The sequence below is a fragment of the Myxocyprinus asiaticus genome, chromosome 7, assembly GCF_019703515.2.
Source record: "Myxocyprinus asiaticus isolate MX2 ecotype Aquarium Trade chromosome 7, UBuf_Myxa_2, whole genome shotgun sequence".
Taxonomy (NCBI): Eukaryota; Metazoa; Chordata; class Actinopteri; order Cypriniformes; family Catostomidae; genus Myxocyprinus; species Myxocyprinus asiaticus.
The window spans coordinates 29,789,352-29,808,162 of NC_059350.1; the positions used below are offsets into that span (position 1 = coordinate 29,789,352).

The 18,811-nt window shown below is 40.7% G+C and overlaps 1 protein-coding gene across 8 annotated transcripts in view; it reads right to left on the reverse strand.

Annotated features, from left to right (window-relative positions):
- LOC127443705 (arfaptin-1-like) overlaps positions 1-18,811 on the reverse strand; it is a 70,605-nt gene that overhangs the window by 23,137 nt on the left and 28,657 nt on the right. For 4 of the 8 annotated variants that reach the window (XM_051702518.1, XM_051702521.1, XM_051702520.1 and 1 more), the window contains exon 2: positions 12,091-12,186. The exons of the other annotated variants lie outside the window; for them this stretch is intronic. In XM_051702518.1, coding sequence (XP_051558478.1) covers positions 12,091-12,180 — 90 coding nt within the window. In that variant the 5' untranslated portion in view covers positions 12,181-12,186. The remainder of the gene's footprint in view (positions 1-12,090; positions 12,187-18,811) is intronic. 8 annotated transcript variants of the gene reach the window in all.

Genomic DNA, 18,811 nt, shown 5'->3' on the forward strand with positions numbered 1-18,811 from the left:
GGGGATGTCAGTGCTCGGATTGAAGCCTTCATTGTTTACCTTCTGAATGTTGATGTTCTCCGGACGTTGACTTTCCTAAGCGAACAATCCTATAGTGAGACTTCAATATTGTCTGGTGATTAGTCCCTGATTCCAGGGTGGTGCCCCGGCGATATTAATCCTTATTAATATTCTATTGATTTTGATCATTGTGTAGGGCTTTACTGGTTGTTTAGATCAGTGTTACTATCAGAAATAATTAATAATTATTTCTGTAGTTATTAATCAATATTTAAATTAATTAATTGTATCTAACTCATTAAAACCTCATATGGGACTCCAGTAAATGTAGTGTGCTACGTTTAGGAGCAAGTTTGGTTATTAGCAATAATTAATAATTATCAAAGATAATTATTAATTATTAAAATCAATAGAACATTGATGAGAATCAATGTTAGCTTTTTTAATCCTTTAAAATCAACACTTATCAATTGTTAACATCGATGAAACATTAAAATTAACACTAGCTTATTGATCATTCAAATTCAATCAAAGATAATTATCAATTATCAAAAATCAATAGAATATTAATAAGGATTAACATTGACGGGGCACCACCCTGAAATCAGGGACTAATAACCAAATATTAAAACAGTCTCAATATTAGATTGTTTTCTTAGGAAAATCGACATCCGAAGAATATCGATTTTCGGGAAAAAAACAATGAATGAAGGTTTGAATCCGAGCACTGACATCCCGTCAGCATGACACAGGCGTATGCAAAACAAACCAAAACACTTCTCTTTGTAATATAAACAAAGTTTATTTATGCAGTAATATCAATTAATAATTAATACAATGCAGTCAATAAACTTCCGACTTACAACTACAAACTAAACAGTGATATGATTAGATATGGAAATAAAAATAATCCTATAACACATAAGGTGTGTGTGTGACAGAGTGTGTGTGTGTGTCAGTGTGGTTAGTGAGAGAGAGAGAGAGAGAGAGAGAGAGAGATGATTAAATGACAGCCCGAAAGCTGATTTCGCGATAGCTGGAGATAAAGCAGCCGTGTTCATCACTCAGAGACGCGGTTTTACGAGCGGGGCTTGTAAAAGTCCCTTGTTATTTGACTCTTTAATGGATGAACTCAGTTGCTGTCTCACCCGCGATGGCGAAAATGCACAACAGTCCAATTTGGTTGGACCACAATACAGCAAAACAAATTCGTGATAATTAATACCCTGAGTATTAATAATTAGCGGACATGGCGGTCCGTAAACTGTACAAGCAAAAACCTTGAAACACAAGAATAGCACACTATAATATTCTATCTCTGCCCAGACGTAAACCTCTTACTTGAATCGCATGAGGAAACAGGTAGAATGTGTTTTCCTCCATCATTTAACTTTGACCCGGTTCCTTGAGGCTCGGGTGATGACGGGGGGGGGGGCCGTTTCCTCGCTCTGTCGGCGGGCACGGCTGTTGATTCTTGGCGGAGAACTCAGAAATGTCGACTTGATTGAAGATGGAAGAGAAATCTTTAATCTCTTCACTTCTGTAGGCCAACGGATGAAGATGCGAATTGCTCGGCGGTCTCCTTCGGATCCGTTAGAGTGTTCGGTTGAACACAGAGTAATCTCAACTCATCCAGCGAGATGGAGATTGTATGGCTACAGTTTCAAGTCGGACATTACTTCCTTAAGCCACGAGGTTGCACCGGAGAGCAGCAAAAAGCTACGTCCGTATTCGGTGAACTAAGTCGCTGGAAGAAACTTTGGAAGCATTTCAGAATTATTTGAAGTCCTGATGATGTCATGTTTGACGGACGTTCTGTTGTGTGCCTCATCCAATAGGAGTTGAGTGCTCCATCCTTTAGTGAGCAAGGCTTCATGAATTTGTAGTCTGTTTTGGACTCCCTTTGTTTGATTTTGGCGCGATTTTTATCAGTAAAATTTACGACTTAGAAGGAGGGGGCTTGAGGAATGTTTTTGACTGTTAGGCCTGCCTTTGTCTTCTATCTGAATACATGAGGCCCAACAATTGATAATTATCCTTTGATGATTGTTGATTTGAAGGATCAATAAGCTAGTGTTAATTCTAATCAATGTTCTATTGATTTTAATAATTAACAAATACCTTTGATAATAATTAATATTCTATCGAATTTGATCTCTCTTTCATACACTTAATAAGCCCTTATGCCTAGAAGAACTTGATGAAATAACGGAAAATATAAATAGTCTTCTCTAGCACTCTTGATAGTGTTGCCCCCCTTCGATTAAAGAACAAAGCCCTACACCATGGTATAATGAGCACACTCATGCTCTCAAGAGAGCAGCTCGGAAAATGGAGAGCAAATGGAAGAACACAAAATTAGAGGTATTTCACGGTGCATGGAAGGATAGTGTCTGTAGCTACAGACAGGCACTAAAAGCTGCCAGGTCAGCATATTTTAGCAAACTCATAGAAAATAACCACAACAATCCTAGGTGTTTATTCAGTACTGTGGCTAAAGTGGTTAGGAATAAAGCCTCAACTGAATCAGATATTCCGTCGCAGCACAAGAGCAATGACTTCATGAATTTCTTTACTGATAAAATTGAAATAATCAGAAATAAAATTGGAACTGTGCAATCATCTGTCACAGTACCTCAGAAAACAGTGTCTCATAATTTTTCTCATGTACAACTTCAATCCTTCACTGTCATAGGTCATGAAGAGTTAACAAAACTTATCGCAACATCAAAAGCCACAATGTATGTTAGATCCAATACCAACTAAGCTCTTTGTAATCCCTGTAATCTCAGAACCTCTTCTTAATATTATTAACTCCTCACTATCCTTAGGATATGTCCCAAGAAACTTTAAAATGGCAGTTATCAAACCACTTATTAAGAAGCCACAACTTGATCCTGGAGAACTGGCTAATTATAGACCGATTTCAAATATCTCGTTTATGTCGAAAATACTAGAAAGGGCAGTATCCTCCCAACGATGTTCATTTCTACAGAGAAATAGTATATATGAACAATTTCAGTCAGGATTTAAACCCCATCACAATACAGAGACTGCACTTATCAGAGTTACAAATGACTTGCTTTTATCATCTGATCACGGCTGCATTTCACTTCTAGTGCTTTTAGATCTTAGTGTTGCATTCGACACGATAGAGCACGACATTCTCTTGAATAGGCCAGAGAATTATGTTGCCATTTGTGGACTTGCATTAGCATGGTTTAGGCCCCATTTAGCAGACCGCTACCACTTTGTCTATGTAAATGAGGAATTGTCAAACCAAACAAAAGTATGGAGTGCCACAGGGATCAGTTTTAGGACCTGTGCTTTTCTCCTTATACATGCTTCCCCTGGGAGATATCAGGAATCATGGAACAAGTTTCCACTGTTATGCCGACAATACCCATCTTTATATTTCTTCTAAACCCAAAGAAAATTCACAATTCTCCAAATTGGCAGAGTGTATCAATGAAATCTAAGATTGGATGGTCAGAAATTTCCTTCTACTCAATTCCGACAAAACAGAAGTACTAATTATTGGACCAAAAACCTCTAAAAAAAATAAGCCGCTAAAATATAATTTGACTCTCGACAAATGTACTGTTACATCATCTTTAACAGCGAAGAACTTAGGTGTTATATTTGATACCAATCTGTCCTTTGAAAATCAAATTACCAATGTTTGTAGAACAGCATTCTTCCACCTAAGAAATATTGCTAAATTATGACACATGCTCTCTGTTGCTGATGCCGAAAAACTAATTCATGCATTCATGACCTCAAGACTAAATTATTGTAATGCATTACTGGGAGGATGTCCAGCAAGATCAATAAATAAACTTCAAAATGCAGCAGCCAGAGTGCTGACTAGAACCAAGAAATATGATCATATTAGCCCCATTTTATTGTCGTTACAATGGCTACCTGTTAAATTTCGTATTTTAAAATTCTGTTAACTATGTACAAAGCTTTGTATGGTCTAGCTCTGCAGTACTTAAGTGACCTTCTACCACGCTATATTCCATCACGTTCATTATGATCGCAAAATTCTGTTCTGTTAATAGTTCCTAGAATATCAAAATCCACAAAAGGAGGAAGATCCTTTTCATATTTAGCTCCTAAACTATGGCATAGTCTCCCTAACACCGTTCGAGATGCAGACACACTCACTCAGTTTAAGTCTAGACTAAAGACTCATCTATTCAGCCAGGCATACACCTAATTTATCCTTCAACTCACAATTAGGCTGCTTTAGTTAGGTCTGCTGCAACCAGAAACCAGAAACATTGATCATGATCTATAACTCTGCAATAAATTGAATGGCATCTATGCTAATATTATTCTATTTGTTTCCCTGTCTCAACCTTGGGATTCATATCCTGAGGTCACCAGAACCGGCTGGATCCAGCTCCATTCCTGCTTCGTGTTGGACTCCACTGCTACGTGTCTCTGAGTGATGACGACTAATAGCAGCCGGTGCCAGTCAAACATCACTTTAGTCTATTACGATGGACTTCAGAGGATGAACTGATGCCAAATCCAACCATAAGACATGGGATACATCAAATACCATTGCTTGAACCTTGGACTTAGGATAGACCTCACTGAAATTACCGTCCGGTTGAACTGCGATGCACCTCACTGATCTCTGCCTGCATCACCTCGGTCTAATGATGGACTACACTCTTATTATGGAATACATAGACTATAAATTAATTGCCAGCAAAAGCCTTCATCAGCCAACTAACAAGGACAATGCATCTATGTGAACTTCTGAAATTAGTCCAGGTTTCAAAGACATTTTCATTAGTCATTAATCTTACAGTTCATACAAAATCTTTGTTTAAACACTGACCCTTTACACTTACTTAGTTTAATAATTTTAAACCATGACTTGCACTATACATATGTAATATTGGCATTATATTCATGATGTTAGCCAGAGGGGAACTGGCCCCAAAGTGAGCCTGGTTTCTCCCAAGGTTATTTTTCTCCATTAACCAACATCTTATGGAGTTTTGTGTTCCTTGCCACAGTCTCCTTCGGTTTGCTCACTGGGGATCTAAATACAATTATTATTTAATTACTTATTTTTAAACACAATTCACAATCATATTTTATCAAACTACACAATGATGACTAATGCATTATAGATATTACAGTTTCATTTTCTGTTAATGCATGATTTGCTGTAAAGCTGCTTTGAAACGATGTGTGTTGTGAAAGGCGCAATACAAATAAAAATGACTTGACAATTGATAGTTATCTTTGATAATAATAATATTCTGTTGAATTTGATAATTAATTGTTATTTTTGATTGTTGATTTAAAGGATTAAAACGCTAACATTGATTCTAATCAATGTTCTATTGATTTTAATAATTAATAATTATCTTTGATAATGATCAATTATTGCTAATAACCAAACCGGCTCCTGAACGAAGCGCCCAACATTGGACAACAGATAATTGGAAAAGAGTGTTATGGATCTTAAACCCATTGAGCTTTTGTGCGATCAGCTAGACCAAGGTCGGCAACTTATGGCATGCAGGGGTAATCACTGGCACCTGAGTCTATTCAAAATATAAATTAAACCTGGAAATAAAGTTTTAGGATTTTGCAGGTGCGATTAACTGAAAAGAGCTAAATAGTTGATCGGCTTGTGATGCACGAATGGCCTGCACGTGCAGCGTGAGCCTCGTCACACTTTAATACTCTTTAGGCTCCCATTCATCTGATGAAAACACGCTGCGTGATCATAAGGAACGATTAGGCTACATCAAGATGTAGATTGGAATGCAGGTGCGAAAAACGTCATATAAATAAAATAGCCTGCTTCTCTCTCGCTGTTGCTTGCGTGCTAGTGATTAAATTATTACAGTTACATAATATAGGAAATATTTAAGATTCCACACAATTTCGTGATCACTCATCAAATAAGCAAATTTGTGACATTAACTTTGTTAACTCATAGCACAAAAGGACAGGTTTTCTTTCATTAAAGCGCTTTAGATGCTCTGTGAAAATTCACATGCAGGATCATGATTATATCTTAATCATCGGGTTTTGCACAAAATTTTCACTCAAACTGTTTAATATTATTTGTAAAAGGATCTGCAATCCGAACGTGGAGGATTTTTTGATGAGAACTCTTTGAAGTAAGTTTAAGAAGTTCAGAATTTTTTTTTTTCAAATTGTAATAGTAATTTTCAAGTTATTAATGTACTGACTATATATTGTGATCAGTTGAATGCCACTTTGGTGAATAAAAGTACCAATTTCTTTCCATAAGAGCAAAATGTGTACATTATTCCAAACTTTTGTTTGGAACACACACACATACATACATACACACACACACACACACACACACACACACACACACCAATCAGCCACAACATTAAAACCACCTGCTTAATATTGTGTAGGTCCCCCTCGTACCGCCAAAAGAGCTTCAACCCGCATCTCAGAATGCTATTCTTCTCACCACAATTTTACAGAATGGTTATCTGAGTTACCATAGACTTTGTCAGTTCGAACCAGTCTGGCCATTCTCTGTTGACCTCTCCATCCGCAGAACTGCCGCTCACTGGATGTTTTTTGTTTTTGACACCATTCTGAGTAAATTCGAGAGACTGTTGTGTGTGAAAATCCCAGGAGATCAGCAGTTACCGAAATACTCAAACCAGCCCATCTGGCACCAACAATCATGCCATGGTCCAAATCACTGAGATCAAATTTTTTCCCCCCATTCTGAAGGTTGATGTGAACATTAACTGAAGCTCCTGATCCATATCTGCTTGATTTTATGCACTGCACTGCTGCCACATGATTGGCTGATTATATAATTGCATGGATGATTGTTGGTACCAGATGGGCTGGTTTGAGTATTTCTGTAACTGCTGATCTCCTGGGATTTTCACACACAACAGTCTCTAAAATTTACTCAGAATGGTGCCAAAAACAAAAAACATCCAGTGAGCGGCAGTTCTGCAGATGGAAAAGCCTTGTAGATGAGAGAGGTCAACAGAGCATTCACCAGGCTGGTTCGAACTGACAAAGTCTACGGTAACTCAGATACAACTGTGGTGAGAAGAATAGCATCTCACAATGCTATTCTGAGATGCGGATTGGAGCTCTTTTGGCGGTACGAGGGGGACCTACACAATATTACGCAGGTGGTTTTAATGTTGTGGCTGATCGGTGTATATGTGGCTGATTGGTGTGTGTGTGTATATATATATATATATATATATATATATATAAAATGTAACAACTTCAAAGAAGATGGGAAGGAGAACACAGAGAAGCAGGTTTTCCAGGCTCAGGTAAGACTTTTAATCGGCCACTTCAATGCTTCACAACTTTACAAACTCATCAGCTTCACAGGCATGTAGACTTTTAAACACATTAGCTTCACAAAACACAACAGATTAAACACAACAACTTCAGGAACACCGTGGCCTTCCTTGTGCCAGACTCTCTCTCTCTCTCTCTCTCTGCTGGTGGCATGGCTGCATATATGCCACTCTCCCCATGCTCACTGGAATTAGAGAAAGGACCCCATATACTGTACCTCCACCCACCCAATCGCGCACTTCTTGGGGTTTGCTGTGAGTCCCGCTCGTCACAGCGATCTCAGAACCACCCTCAGATGTTGCATGTGCCGCTGCCAATCATTGCTGAAAATGATGATGCCATCTAAGTAGGCAGCGGCATAAGCTGAATGCGGTCTGAGGATTCGGTCCATGAGACGTTGAAACGTAGCCGGGGCTCCAAACAAACCAAACAGAAGCGTCACAAATTGGTGTAATCCAAACGGCGTGGAGAAGGCTGTTTTTTTTCCCGGGAAATTGGTGTCAAGGGGATCTGCCAATAACCCTATGTCAAATCCAGTGTCGAATAAAATCGAGCAGTGCCCAACCGATCGAGCAACTCATCAACGTGAGGCATTGGGTATGCGTCAAATTTAGACACCGCATTGACTTTTCTATAATCCACACAGAACCGTACAGACCTGTCGCTCTTAGGATCTAGAACAACCAGGCTGGACCAGTCATTGTGGGATTCCTCCATTACCCCCATATCGAGCATTGCATCCAATTTTCCCTGGACAATTGTATTTTTGTGCTCGGACAATCGGTAGGGGCGGCTACATACCACCACCCCCGACTCGGTCTCGATGTAGTGCTGTGTGAGGTTCGTACAACCCGGCAGAGGGGAAAACACATCTGCAAACTTCTTTTGCAACTCGGCAACCTCGGCAAGTTGATACAGTGAGAGGTGGTCTCCGCAAGTGACCGGGGTGAAATGATTGTGTTTTATATTCACCTCTGGCCCGAGCTCCGCCCTCTCCAGGATTACCGTAGCCAACGTCACAGGGACCGCCTCCCTCCACAATTTCAGGAGGTTGAGGTGATATATTTGATGTGCGCCCCCTCTATCGGTTTGCTTTACCTCATAATCAAGATCTCCCACTCGTTGTGTGTCCTCAAAGGGTCCTTGCCACTTAGTGAGTAATTTGGAGCACAGTGTGGGAAGTAATACGAGTACCTTTTCTCCTGGTGCAAATTCCCTTAGCCGAGTTCCCCTGTCATACAGTCGGCTCTGTTATTCTTGAGCTTGGAGCAAATTCTCCTGTGTTAGTTGCTCCAAAGTGTGGAGTTTTGCTCTAAGATCAAGAACGTATTGAATTTCATTCTTACTGTTTGAAGGTCCCTCCTCCCAAGCTTCGTGTATAACATTAAGCACGCCGCGCGGGCGCCGCCCATATAGCAGCTTGAATGGGGAAAATCCCGTGGAGGCTTGCGGGACCTCTCATACTGCGAATAACAGGGGATTGAGCCATTTGTCCCAATTTCTAGCATCCTCATGCATGAACTTACGAATCATATTTTTAAGGGTTTTATTAATTCGCTCCACTAGGCCATCTGTTTGTGGATGGTAAACGCTGGTATGGATTGATTTAATGCCCAATAATTCGTAAAGCTCACGTATTGTCCATGACATAAAGGTTGTGCCATGATCGGTGAGGAGTTCTTTCGGAATACCCACCCGGGAGATTATTTTTAAGAGTGCCTCCGCAACACTTTGTGCTGAGATGTTGCGCAGAGGCACTGCTTCCGGATATCGCATTGCATAGTCCACTAGGACCAATACAAAGCGATGTCCACGTGCTGACCGCTCTAATGGCCCGACATGGTCCATTCCAATTCTCTCGAAGGGGACCTCGATCAGCGGAAGAGGGCGCAATGGCGCTTTTGGGGTGGCCGGTGGATTCACCAGCTGGCATTCGCTGCATGCTGCACACCACCTGCGGACATCGCCACCAATGCCCGGCCAATAAAAACCCCTAGATGACCCGCCATGGGATTATAATCAGCCGCCTGGAACACCATTTCCCGACGGCTCCGCGGTATTAAGAGCTGGGTTGTATCTTCCTTTGTTTGAGCATCCTGCGTCACCCTATACAACCGCTTGTTTATAATTGCAAAATAGGGATATGAAAGGGCGACACCTGGCTGGAGTTGTTGACCATCAGTCACTTTCACTTGGTCAAAGGCATGCTTGAGGGTTTCGTCTCGTGACTGCTCCAAAGGGAAATCCCCTTCGGGAAATCCTCAGAGGACGGGAGGGGCTGCAGCCTCTCTCTCCCTCATGTCATCCTGATGTGGAGCAGACGAAGACGGCCCTGGCTCCGCCTCCCCTGCCAGAGCATCGCACATCTCACATCTCACTGCTTTAGTGCAGGACCCATCCGCGCATATTCCCTTTAATACATTTCTAAGTTCAGGCCAATCAGTCCCCAAAATCAGCGGATGGGTGAGGTGGGAACTAACCGCGGCCTCCACTCTATGTTTTGTTCCCCGAAATTTAATCACAAGGGTCACCACAGGGTAGTTATGAATATCCCCATGCACACATTTCACCCTCACCATTTGAGCTGTGCCCAAAGCCTCGTGTTGAACCAAGCGTTGGTGGATAGTGGTTTGATTACAACCTGTGTCCACCAACGCTTGGTGAGTACCCCCTAGACTCTTACAGGTATCCGGTATGCTCCGGCCCGATCGGGGGCAGCCTGCGGAGTGACGGGGATCCGGACCACCGTTCCCAGCTCCATCACAGGGCATTGATCCCGGAAGTGTCCCGGATCCCCACAACATAGAGGGATGGGAGAGAGAGTGGGACGTCTCTTCCGCCCTTGGGTACGCCGTCATCTGGTCCTCCGCCAATTGGACAGCTTCCTTCAGCGACGCCGGGCGGAGACACTGGACTCATTCCGCCATCCTCTCTGGCAGTCGACGGATCAGCTGCTCCAGCGCCACCTGGTCGATAATTCCCTCAACGCCGTGGTCCCCCGCCAGCAGCCATTTTCGGCAGGCGTCTCGAAGTCGTTGGGAGAAGGCAAATGGGCGGCCGGACTTTTCCAATTCCATGGACCGGAAGAGCTGCCGGTACTGTTCTGGACTTCTGCCAACCCGCTGCAGTATGGTCTTTCTCAGGACACTGCAGTCCAGGAGACTAGCCGCCGGCAGATTTTGGGCTGCGAGTTGGGGCCCCCCAGACAACTAAGGAATTAGCCGGGCCGCCCATTGAGCTCGCGGCCAGCCCCAGGACTCTATGAGGTGTACCATCTTTGATCTTGATCCCTGAATTTTCCACTTCTTAATAAGTGATTGAACAGTACTGACTGGCATTTTCAAGGCTTTGGATATCTTTTTATATCCTTTTCCATCTTTATAAATTTCCATTACCTTGTTACGCAGGTCTTTTGCATGATCAGTCATTTTTAAAATCAATGCCAACATCTCACAATTTCTGCCAGGGTATGCAAACTTTTGAGCACAACTGTATATATATATTAGGCTGCACAATTAACCGAGAAAATAATCGAGATTACAATTGCAGCTATTGCAATAATATAATCGTGAAATGTATCAATTACAGTATTTGGGTGTACTCCCATTGTGCAGAAATTTTCTATTTACAACATATTTTTTGGGCCATTGTGTGCATCAATGAGAGTCAAATCTGATGCGTTTAAATATAATTATATTATATTTAATTATATATTAATATCAAATTTGTGAGCTGTTCCTCGGTTCCAAGTTACAGCTGTCCACTACAAAATCACATTATGAACTAACACTGCAGTCAACTATACCGAAATGTGGGTGGCAAAACCTATCAAGAAAATGTCATGGTCATATTTTACTTCAAAATCAAAAGATACTTTATAAGAAATTATTTCTTGCATATAGAAATTTATGCTTATTTATAAGACCATTAAGATATTTTTTACATTGTGACATTATTTTCATGATTTTGTTTATCCCCCAAATTCATATCGAACTGCCAAAAACTAGTCATTATTATATTCTCAATTCCATAATGTGAAAAAAAATATATATATATATTTTAAATTAAGTATTTAGACATCTTAGTAGCCCTCCCTTAGTACTGCCTACATTTTCATTAATTTTTAATTAAAATGACTATTACAGTGATGAGAATAATCACTGAAAACAATGAAAATAATAAAAGATGTCTGAACGCATTATGGTAATGATAATAGGGAGGGTAAAATGTGCTTCAAAAAAGTGGTAGTAAGTGTCCTGAAAATAATGTTACAATGCAAAAAATCTTAGTGGTCCCAAATGAAGGCTTCTTTTCATTATGCAAAATATTATTATTTTTTTTTAATTATTATTATTGATTTGAAGTTAAATATGATCAGGGCAAATGTGTGAAAATCACTCATGTCCATCCGCAGCAGTGTTTAAAAACGTATTGTGCAAACGATGTAACAGTCCATTTGTCCTTCCCAATAATTAGGAACATAATCATAGTCATGAGAGAAACACACACTGAGAAGAGAATGTACTTTATTGTCATTGTTTGTCAACAGTACACTGCTACATTAATGCAGGGTCTGTGTCCACATGACATAATCATTAGTGTATGTCTGTTCAGGTCAAGAACTGTTTAGAAGCAGTGGGAGTGAATAAGGCCCCATTCAAGTCAGGGTGAATGTTTTATTTGTATGTCCTGGTGCATGATGTTTGGTTTGCTTTTTGTAGAGTGTATTACCTTCTGAAACACCTCATTAATCTTGTCTGCTTCTCTATTTCTGGTGACTGAAATTTGAGCAGCTGGGCTTCTATTGGCCTCCTCTGCCATAGCCACCTTCAGATGAAAACATACATAATAACTAGGACATGAAAATATTAAAGCAGTCCAAGTGAGAGTTCAGATGCAGAGCAGCACCACCACCGGAAAGCCTTGCACAGCCATAGCTTGTCAGTAAAGTAACTCTTTAACCCCAGCTCCACAACCAAAGAAAATGAAGTTGTGAAGAAATGGATCACAAATCAGCAGCTGCTTTGGAATAATTAATTATTTAACAGCAACAGGGAAATAGCTGTATTAGTGGCATCAAAGACTTCTACAAGCAAACTACAAAACTAACTACACTGCCATTTGGTGATGCAATGCAATTAGAATAAAAATTTATGTTTTTATAAAACCATACTGTTTCTCAGACTCGAACGACACCACAGTTATGACAAAAGAACAAAACATAATTTGTGATAATTTTAAGAAATAAATATAAAGTTATAAGCTAACCATAGCGATACTGAAAAATGTCTGCTTGTGTCCACAGCAATGCATGCTGTAAAAGTCATACTGAGCAAATTATCATGAGTCTGAACAACCAAAGGTCAGAGTGCTAAAAAAAAAAACAAAAAAAAACAAAAAACTTTTTAAAACATCAATTTAACAGAATGCAATGGTTAATTGGTTCAGGGAATTATTTGCTTCTTTCAGACTTTAAAAAATTTAGAAGAGAGTCAACTGACCATTGTACTGTTATGAATCTGGCTTTTAAATGATATCCCATTTGCAATTGTGTTTTCAGTTAATAGATAGTACATATCTATATATTATATATTATAGTGAACACCAAACCACACATAAGAGTGTGAATCATTCTTTCACACCTCAGTTCAACAACATATCACCAGCTGTACCACTATTAATAGAATCTCCCATGACTATTTATTTGTCTTGCTGTATCCAATTTGGCATCAAAGAAAATGAAATGTAGAGTTTTTCCATTTGGTCATAGTCTCCCGCAGATCCATGGAAGGATAAAACTGACTTCCAGCACAGAGAAGCCCAAAACTTTAGTCTGTATTAGTTGTAAAAAAAAAAAGAAAAAAAAAGAAAAAGATTTAGGGCTGGTTCCCTTTCAAGTCAGTCACTTCGATGCTGCATCAGTAGCTGATGCTATGGGAATACCTTCCAGTAGTGATGATCTGTGAAGCCCTTTATAATCATGTCAACCTCATCGCTTGCCGCTCTTCCCTATATCAGCACCATTTAATCAATTTTTCTCTTTAGGGTCATTGCTTGGTCATTTGAATTTGCACCCTTGAAAGTGAGTTGATTATTTTCGTTTCTCTGTTTGTGCTCCGACCATCAGTGTATCCTTTGATTACTTCTGTGTTTGGTATTGACTGCATTGAGAGTTTCTTTCAGTGAAAAAAAAAAAAAAACTACATAGAACTGTTTTCTTAACGACATATTTTTAAAGATTGTTTTTTGCAAATGTTTCCACCCATGTGAGCGATATATTCCTCTGTCCAATGGGCACGAGCGCTACTTTGTCTGCCTGGCCAAGCTCACGCAGAAAAGGTTATCGGTGAGAGTATACCTGTGACGATCTGTGCCCCACTATCGTTATACATGGTGTGATCACATTTGACAGTGATGACGAAGACAGAGACGATATATCGATTGAGGCCTCTTATGGTGAAACCTGGTCACACACAGTCAAATGAGCTCGCTAGAATTTCTACCTATGGGGCAGAAAGCCATACGAGAGCTGCATCTGATCCGGGTTAGAGAAACATCAGCTCGAATGGTCCACGCTTGATGCTGTTCATTCCCCAGCTTCACGACTAGCTGGTCAAGATATGGCAAGCTACCAACTCAGCAGCAAAGCATGTTTCCAGGGGAGCGGCCTTTAGGTCGCTTGATCACGCACCTCTTAGGGGATCTACTGAGCATCCTCCAGTTGAAGAAACAGTCGAGGCCCTTGTGGCCCTCCTCTTCTGTGCTGGCATGAAAATCTAAGCTGGTGCATCCGTTAAAGCCGCGAAGGCTCACATCTGTGCTAGTGGGTAACGTTAATGCTGCTGTGGACAAGGCTGGTTTGGCCCTGCACACCATGGCAGTCTTGCAGACCTACCAAGCTTATCTACTAAAGCACATGGATGAAAGTGGCCCAGACCTTAAGTCCTTCAAATAGCAGGACCACACCATGGATCTGGTCCTCCATGATCACTGCCAAAGCTACTATCTATGATCTACTATCTATACAAAGATCTATGGGTAGCCTGGTGTCCACTGAGCATCATCTCTGGCTTAATTTGTCACAGATTCGTGACAAGGACAAAGCTGTTCTGCTCAATACCCTGGTGTCACAGAAGGACTCTTTAGTGATGCCATGAGTGCTTTCACCGAGAGGTTCCAGTCAGCTAAGAAGCAATCATTGGCCCACAAGCATACGTTGATGAGGCAATGGGGCTCTGTAGCACAGCCTGTTTGCTCTCGCTCTTCCTTCGGGGCAGCATCCAGCAAAGCAGAATTCCACTGACATTACAGCTCTCCCCTAGAGGTGGAGACTGAGCCAGTTGTGAGCCCCCAGCAGCCATGGCCTAAACACAAGATTGTGCTCTCTAGCCCTCGTCCCAGCTGAAAACCTCCTCCTGGGCGAGGCAAGCATTCCTGATGGTCCGAGAACCATGGAGCTAGAGCCTATGGAACAGTTCACTCTGGCTCCAAAGAAAATTTGCACAGACAACAATGCAACTGTGGCACACCTAAATAGCCATGGAGGATCTGATGTTAGCTCTGGCACACCAGATTCTCCTCTGGAGTAAGTCTCATCTCCTGTCGATACGTACAACACACGTCCCCAGTCACCTGAACTGCGGGGCAGACTTACTCTCATGTCAATGGAGACTTTATCCTCTGACAGTTCAGAGGATTTGGGAGATATTCGAGGAAGCCGATGTGGACCTGTTCGCTTCCCCGTAGACCATTCACTCTGACTCCATGCAATTTAGAGGGGGTCCAATAAAATTGCATCAGACGGACCCTTGCATCTCTAGATGCAGACTTGATGCTTTTTAGAATCCTAGCCCACAATCCCTCCTCCAATACCAAATTTAAATCTTTCTCCCATAATCTCTTGAGAGAAGACAAAGCTCTGTCCCCAGACTCTGAATTAACAGGTAGGAATCTTAAAATGTTGAACCAAATTTTAAAAAGATCTCAACACTCCACTCTCATATAGGTCACCGAGTGTAGTAACCCACTACCCTCACAATCCACTCTGACCAACAGAAAGGGGACTTATTAATACGTAATTTTGGGTTCAGCCATACGCTCGAGGCTACATTTAAATAAATGTCAGAATTACACACTCTGGACACTTTTGTCCAAACCGTGTGAAAATGCAATATAACGGGGTGTGACTTAACTTCTCCTGTTAGTTTGATAGAAAGGCTTTGCAATGTCGAAATAGGGGCAAGGACTTCCTGTTCAATACAAAACCAGGCAGGGGCTCTCTCAGGTGGAAGTGACCAATGAGCCAAATGTCTGAGACCGAATGCATAATAATAAAACAAAATCTTGGGTAGGCATAGCCCACCTTTGTCAATCAGCCCATGTAACTTGTTGAAATGTAATCTGGGGCTTATATACCATTCCAAATAAAAGGTCTTCGCTATGCTATCAAATTGCTTGAAATAAGAGGGGGGTTACATCTACAGGGAGAGACTGTAGCAGGTAGTTGAATTTTGGAATACAATTCATTTTAATAACTTTAACCTTCACAATCATATATACATGTAATGAAGCCCACCTACTCACATCACTTGACAACCTTTTTATTAAAGGGTCCAAATTAACTAACTAAATCACACAAATGCTTGGAATAAAATGCCCAAATACTTAATGCCCTGTTTGGGCCACTGGAAGGCGCCCGATTGAAAAGCGGTTACTGGGCAGTACGATGTCAGAGACAAAGCTTCGGATTTAGACCAACTAACTCTGTATCCTGAGAACTTAAAGAAGGAAATAATAATCCTGTGGAGGAAAAGCACGGATCTAGTGGGGTCGGAGATGAATAACAAAATATAATCTGCATAAAGCAAAAGCTTATGTGCCACACCTCCAGCCATCACCCCTGGAAAACATCCTCCTTTCTTATCGCGGCTGCTAATGGTTCCAGGGCAAGACAGAACAATAATGGGGAAAGAGGGCAACCCTGCCGGGTGCCCCATCCAGAGTAAAATAAAATCTGAAATGAATAAATTTGTTTGTACTGCCGCTACCGGGTGTCTATAAAGTAACTTAATCCATTCAATAAAAGTATTTCCGAGCCAGTATATTTCCAAAACCTTAAAAAGATAATCCTATTCTACCATAACAAATGCCTTTTCGGTGTCAAGTGAGATGGCAGTGACCTGATCATTTGTCACTGATCACATGATATTAATGTTATCAGAAGAGCTACAACCCCAAATAATCCCCACCTGATCTATATGCATAAGAGATGTCATAACTTTACTTAATCAGTTAGCCAAACTTTTTGACAAAATTTTAACTTCTAGCTGAATCAGGGAAATTGGACGGTAACTCTTACCCTCGCTTGGATCTTTGTCCTTTTTAAGAATCAGATGGATCCGGGCTTGTGTCATGGTTGGAAGAAGCTTTCCATTCTTTAATGATTCCATATAAACTTCTAACAAAAGTGGAGCCAGTTCTGTAGCATAAGATCAAAAAAATTCAACGGCAAAGCCATCTGGCCCTGGAGCCTTGCCTGTACGTAAGGCCTTAATTACCTCATCAAGCTCCTCCAAGGTTATCTCGCAATCAAGATAATTTTTGGCTCAGTCATCAGTTTAAGGAGATCTAATGGTTCCACAAAGTTTCTAATATCTTCATCAGTAGACTAAGATGTGGAACTATAAAGATCAAGATAGAATTCTTTAAAAGCATTATTAATATCAATGGCCGAGGTAAATATTTCACCACTAGCAGTTTTCACTGAGGGAATGGTAGAAAAAGACACTCTCTGCTTTATATATCTAGCCAAAAGCTTCCCTGCTTTGTCCCTCGACTCAAAGTATGACTGTCTTGCCCTGAACAGCCAAAACGCCACCTTCCGTGACAAAACAGTATTATATCTGTATTTCAATCGGGTCAATTCTCTGAGGCCATCAGCCGACATTCGGCTCTTCAGCTCTGCCTCTGCATTTTTAATATTCCCTTCCAACTCCACGAGTTCTCGTGCTTTGGATTTTTTTATGAATGAGGCATACTGTATGATCCGACCCCTAAGAACAGCCTTAAGTGTCTCCCAAACCACGCCCACAGAGGATACTTAGGACCAGTTAGTCTCTATATAAACATTGATTTCAGCCTTTAACATTTGTTGGAATTCAGGATTTTGCAAAACGGATATATTAAAGCGCCCACTATATGATTTATTTTTCTCCATATGTGGCAAAACCTCTAAATTCACCAGGGCGTGATCTGAGACTAAGATGTTTCCAACTGCACAATCAACAACAGATGAAATGAGGGACTTGGATATAAAAAAAAAAAATCTATTCTAGAATAAACTTTATGGACTGATGAAAAAAATTTATATTCCCTACAAGATGGGTTCAAAAGTCTCCAAATATCTGTAAGATGAAGATTTTTATACATCCTGTGAAGCCCCAATGTTGTTCTAGGGGGCTTACACACTTTTGCTTCACTATGATCAAGGATTGAGTCCATCAAAAGACTAAAGTCTCCTCCCAATATTATATCATGAGGGGTGCCAGAGGCTTGCAACATCCCTTCAAGATCTATAAAAAAGCCCTGATCATCAACGTTAGGTGCGTATATATTAGCCAAAATCAACCTTTGCCCCTGAATTTCTGCTAAAACAATGACGAATCTTCCTAATTTATCATTAATCTGTTTGAGACATTTGAATTGTATTTATCAATTACTTATCAATGTAATGACTCCCCTGCTCTTACTTGAGCCAGCACTAAAGAAAACAAGTCCACCCCATATCTTCCCAAATTTTTCAGCTTCCTGCAGGGAAAAATGCATTTCTTGAGGACAAACAATATAATATTTCTTATGTTTAAGAAAATAAATAACCTTCCTTCTTTTTATGGGGTGCCCCAATCAATTAACATTCCATGTGGAGAGAGACAATCCACTCATATTAACATTTGACATTTTGACATATTAGAAAAAATAGATTGTGTGTCAAAAATAAAATTATAAAAGACCACATTCCAACATTAGTGCAACAATCAAACCCCGAACTTCCCCCCCGAACCAAACAAACAGAAAAAAAGAAATACGTGCTCATCCTCGGACAGTCAAGTGAATGTTCAGTGAGTCAGGTCCACTCGGCTGTTACATGAGTGCAAAAAATAGCCCTAATCACTCCAAGAAATATTCCACAGAACAAACTCCAACCAATAGGAGGCATAAGCACAAAAAACATGAAGATTCATCCACAAACTGTCCCGAAGGAGTGTTACTCCACAAAACATACTCCAGCCGCTAGGCGGAACCAGCACAAAAAGAAACAAATAAGGTGCTCAGCTCCTCAGATGGTCAACTGAATGTTCAGTGAGACAGGTCCACTCGGCTGCATAGACAGTGTCACACAATAACTTACTAATTCCATTGGCTTTATGAAGGACATCGCTTGCTGTGGGCATGT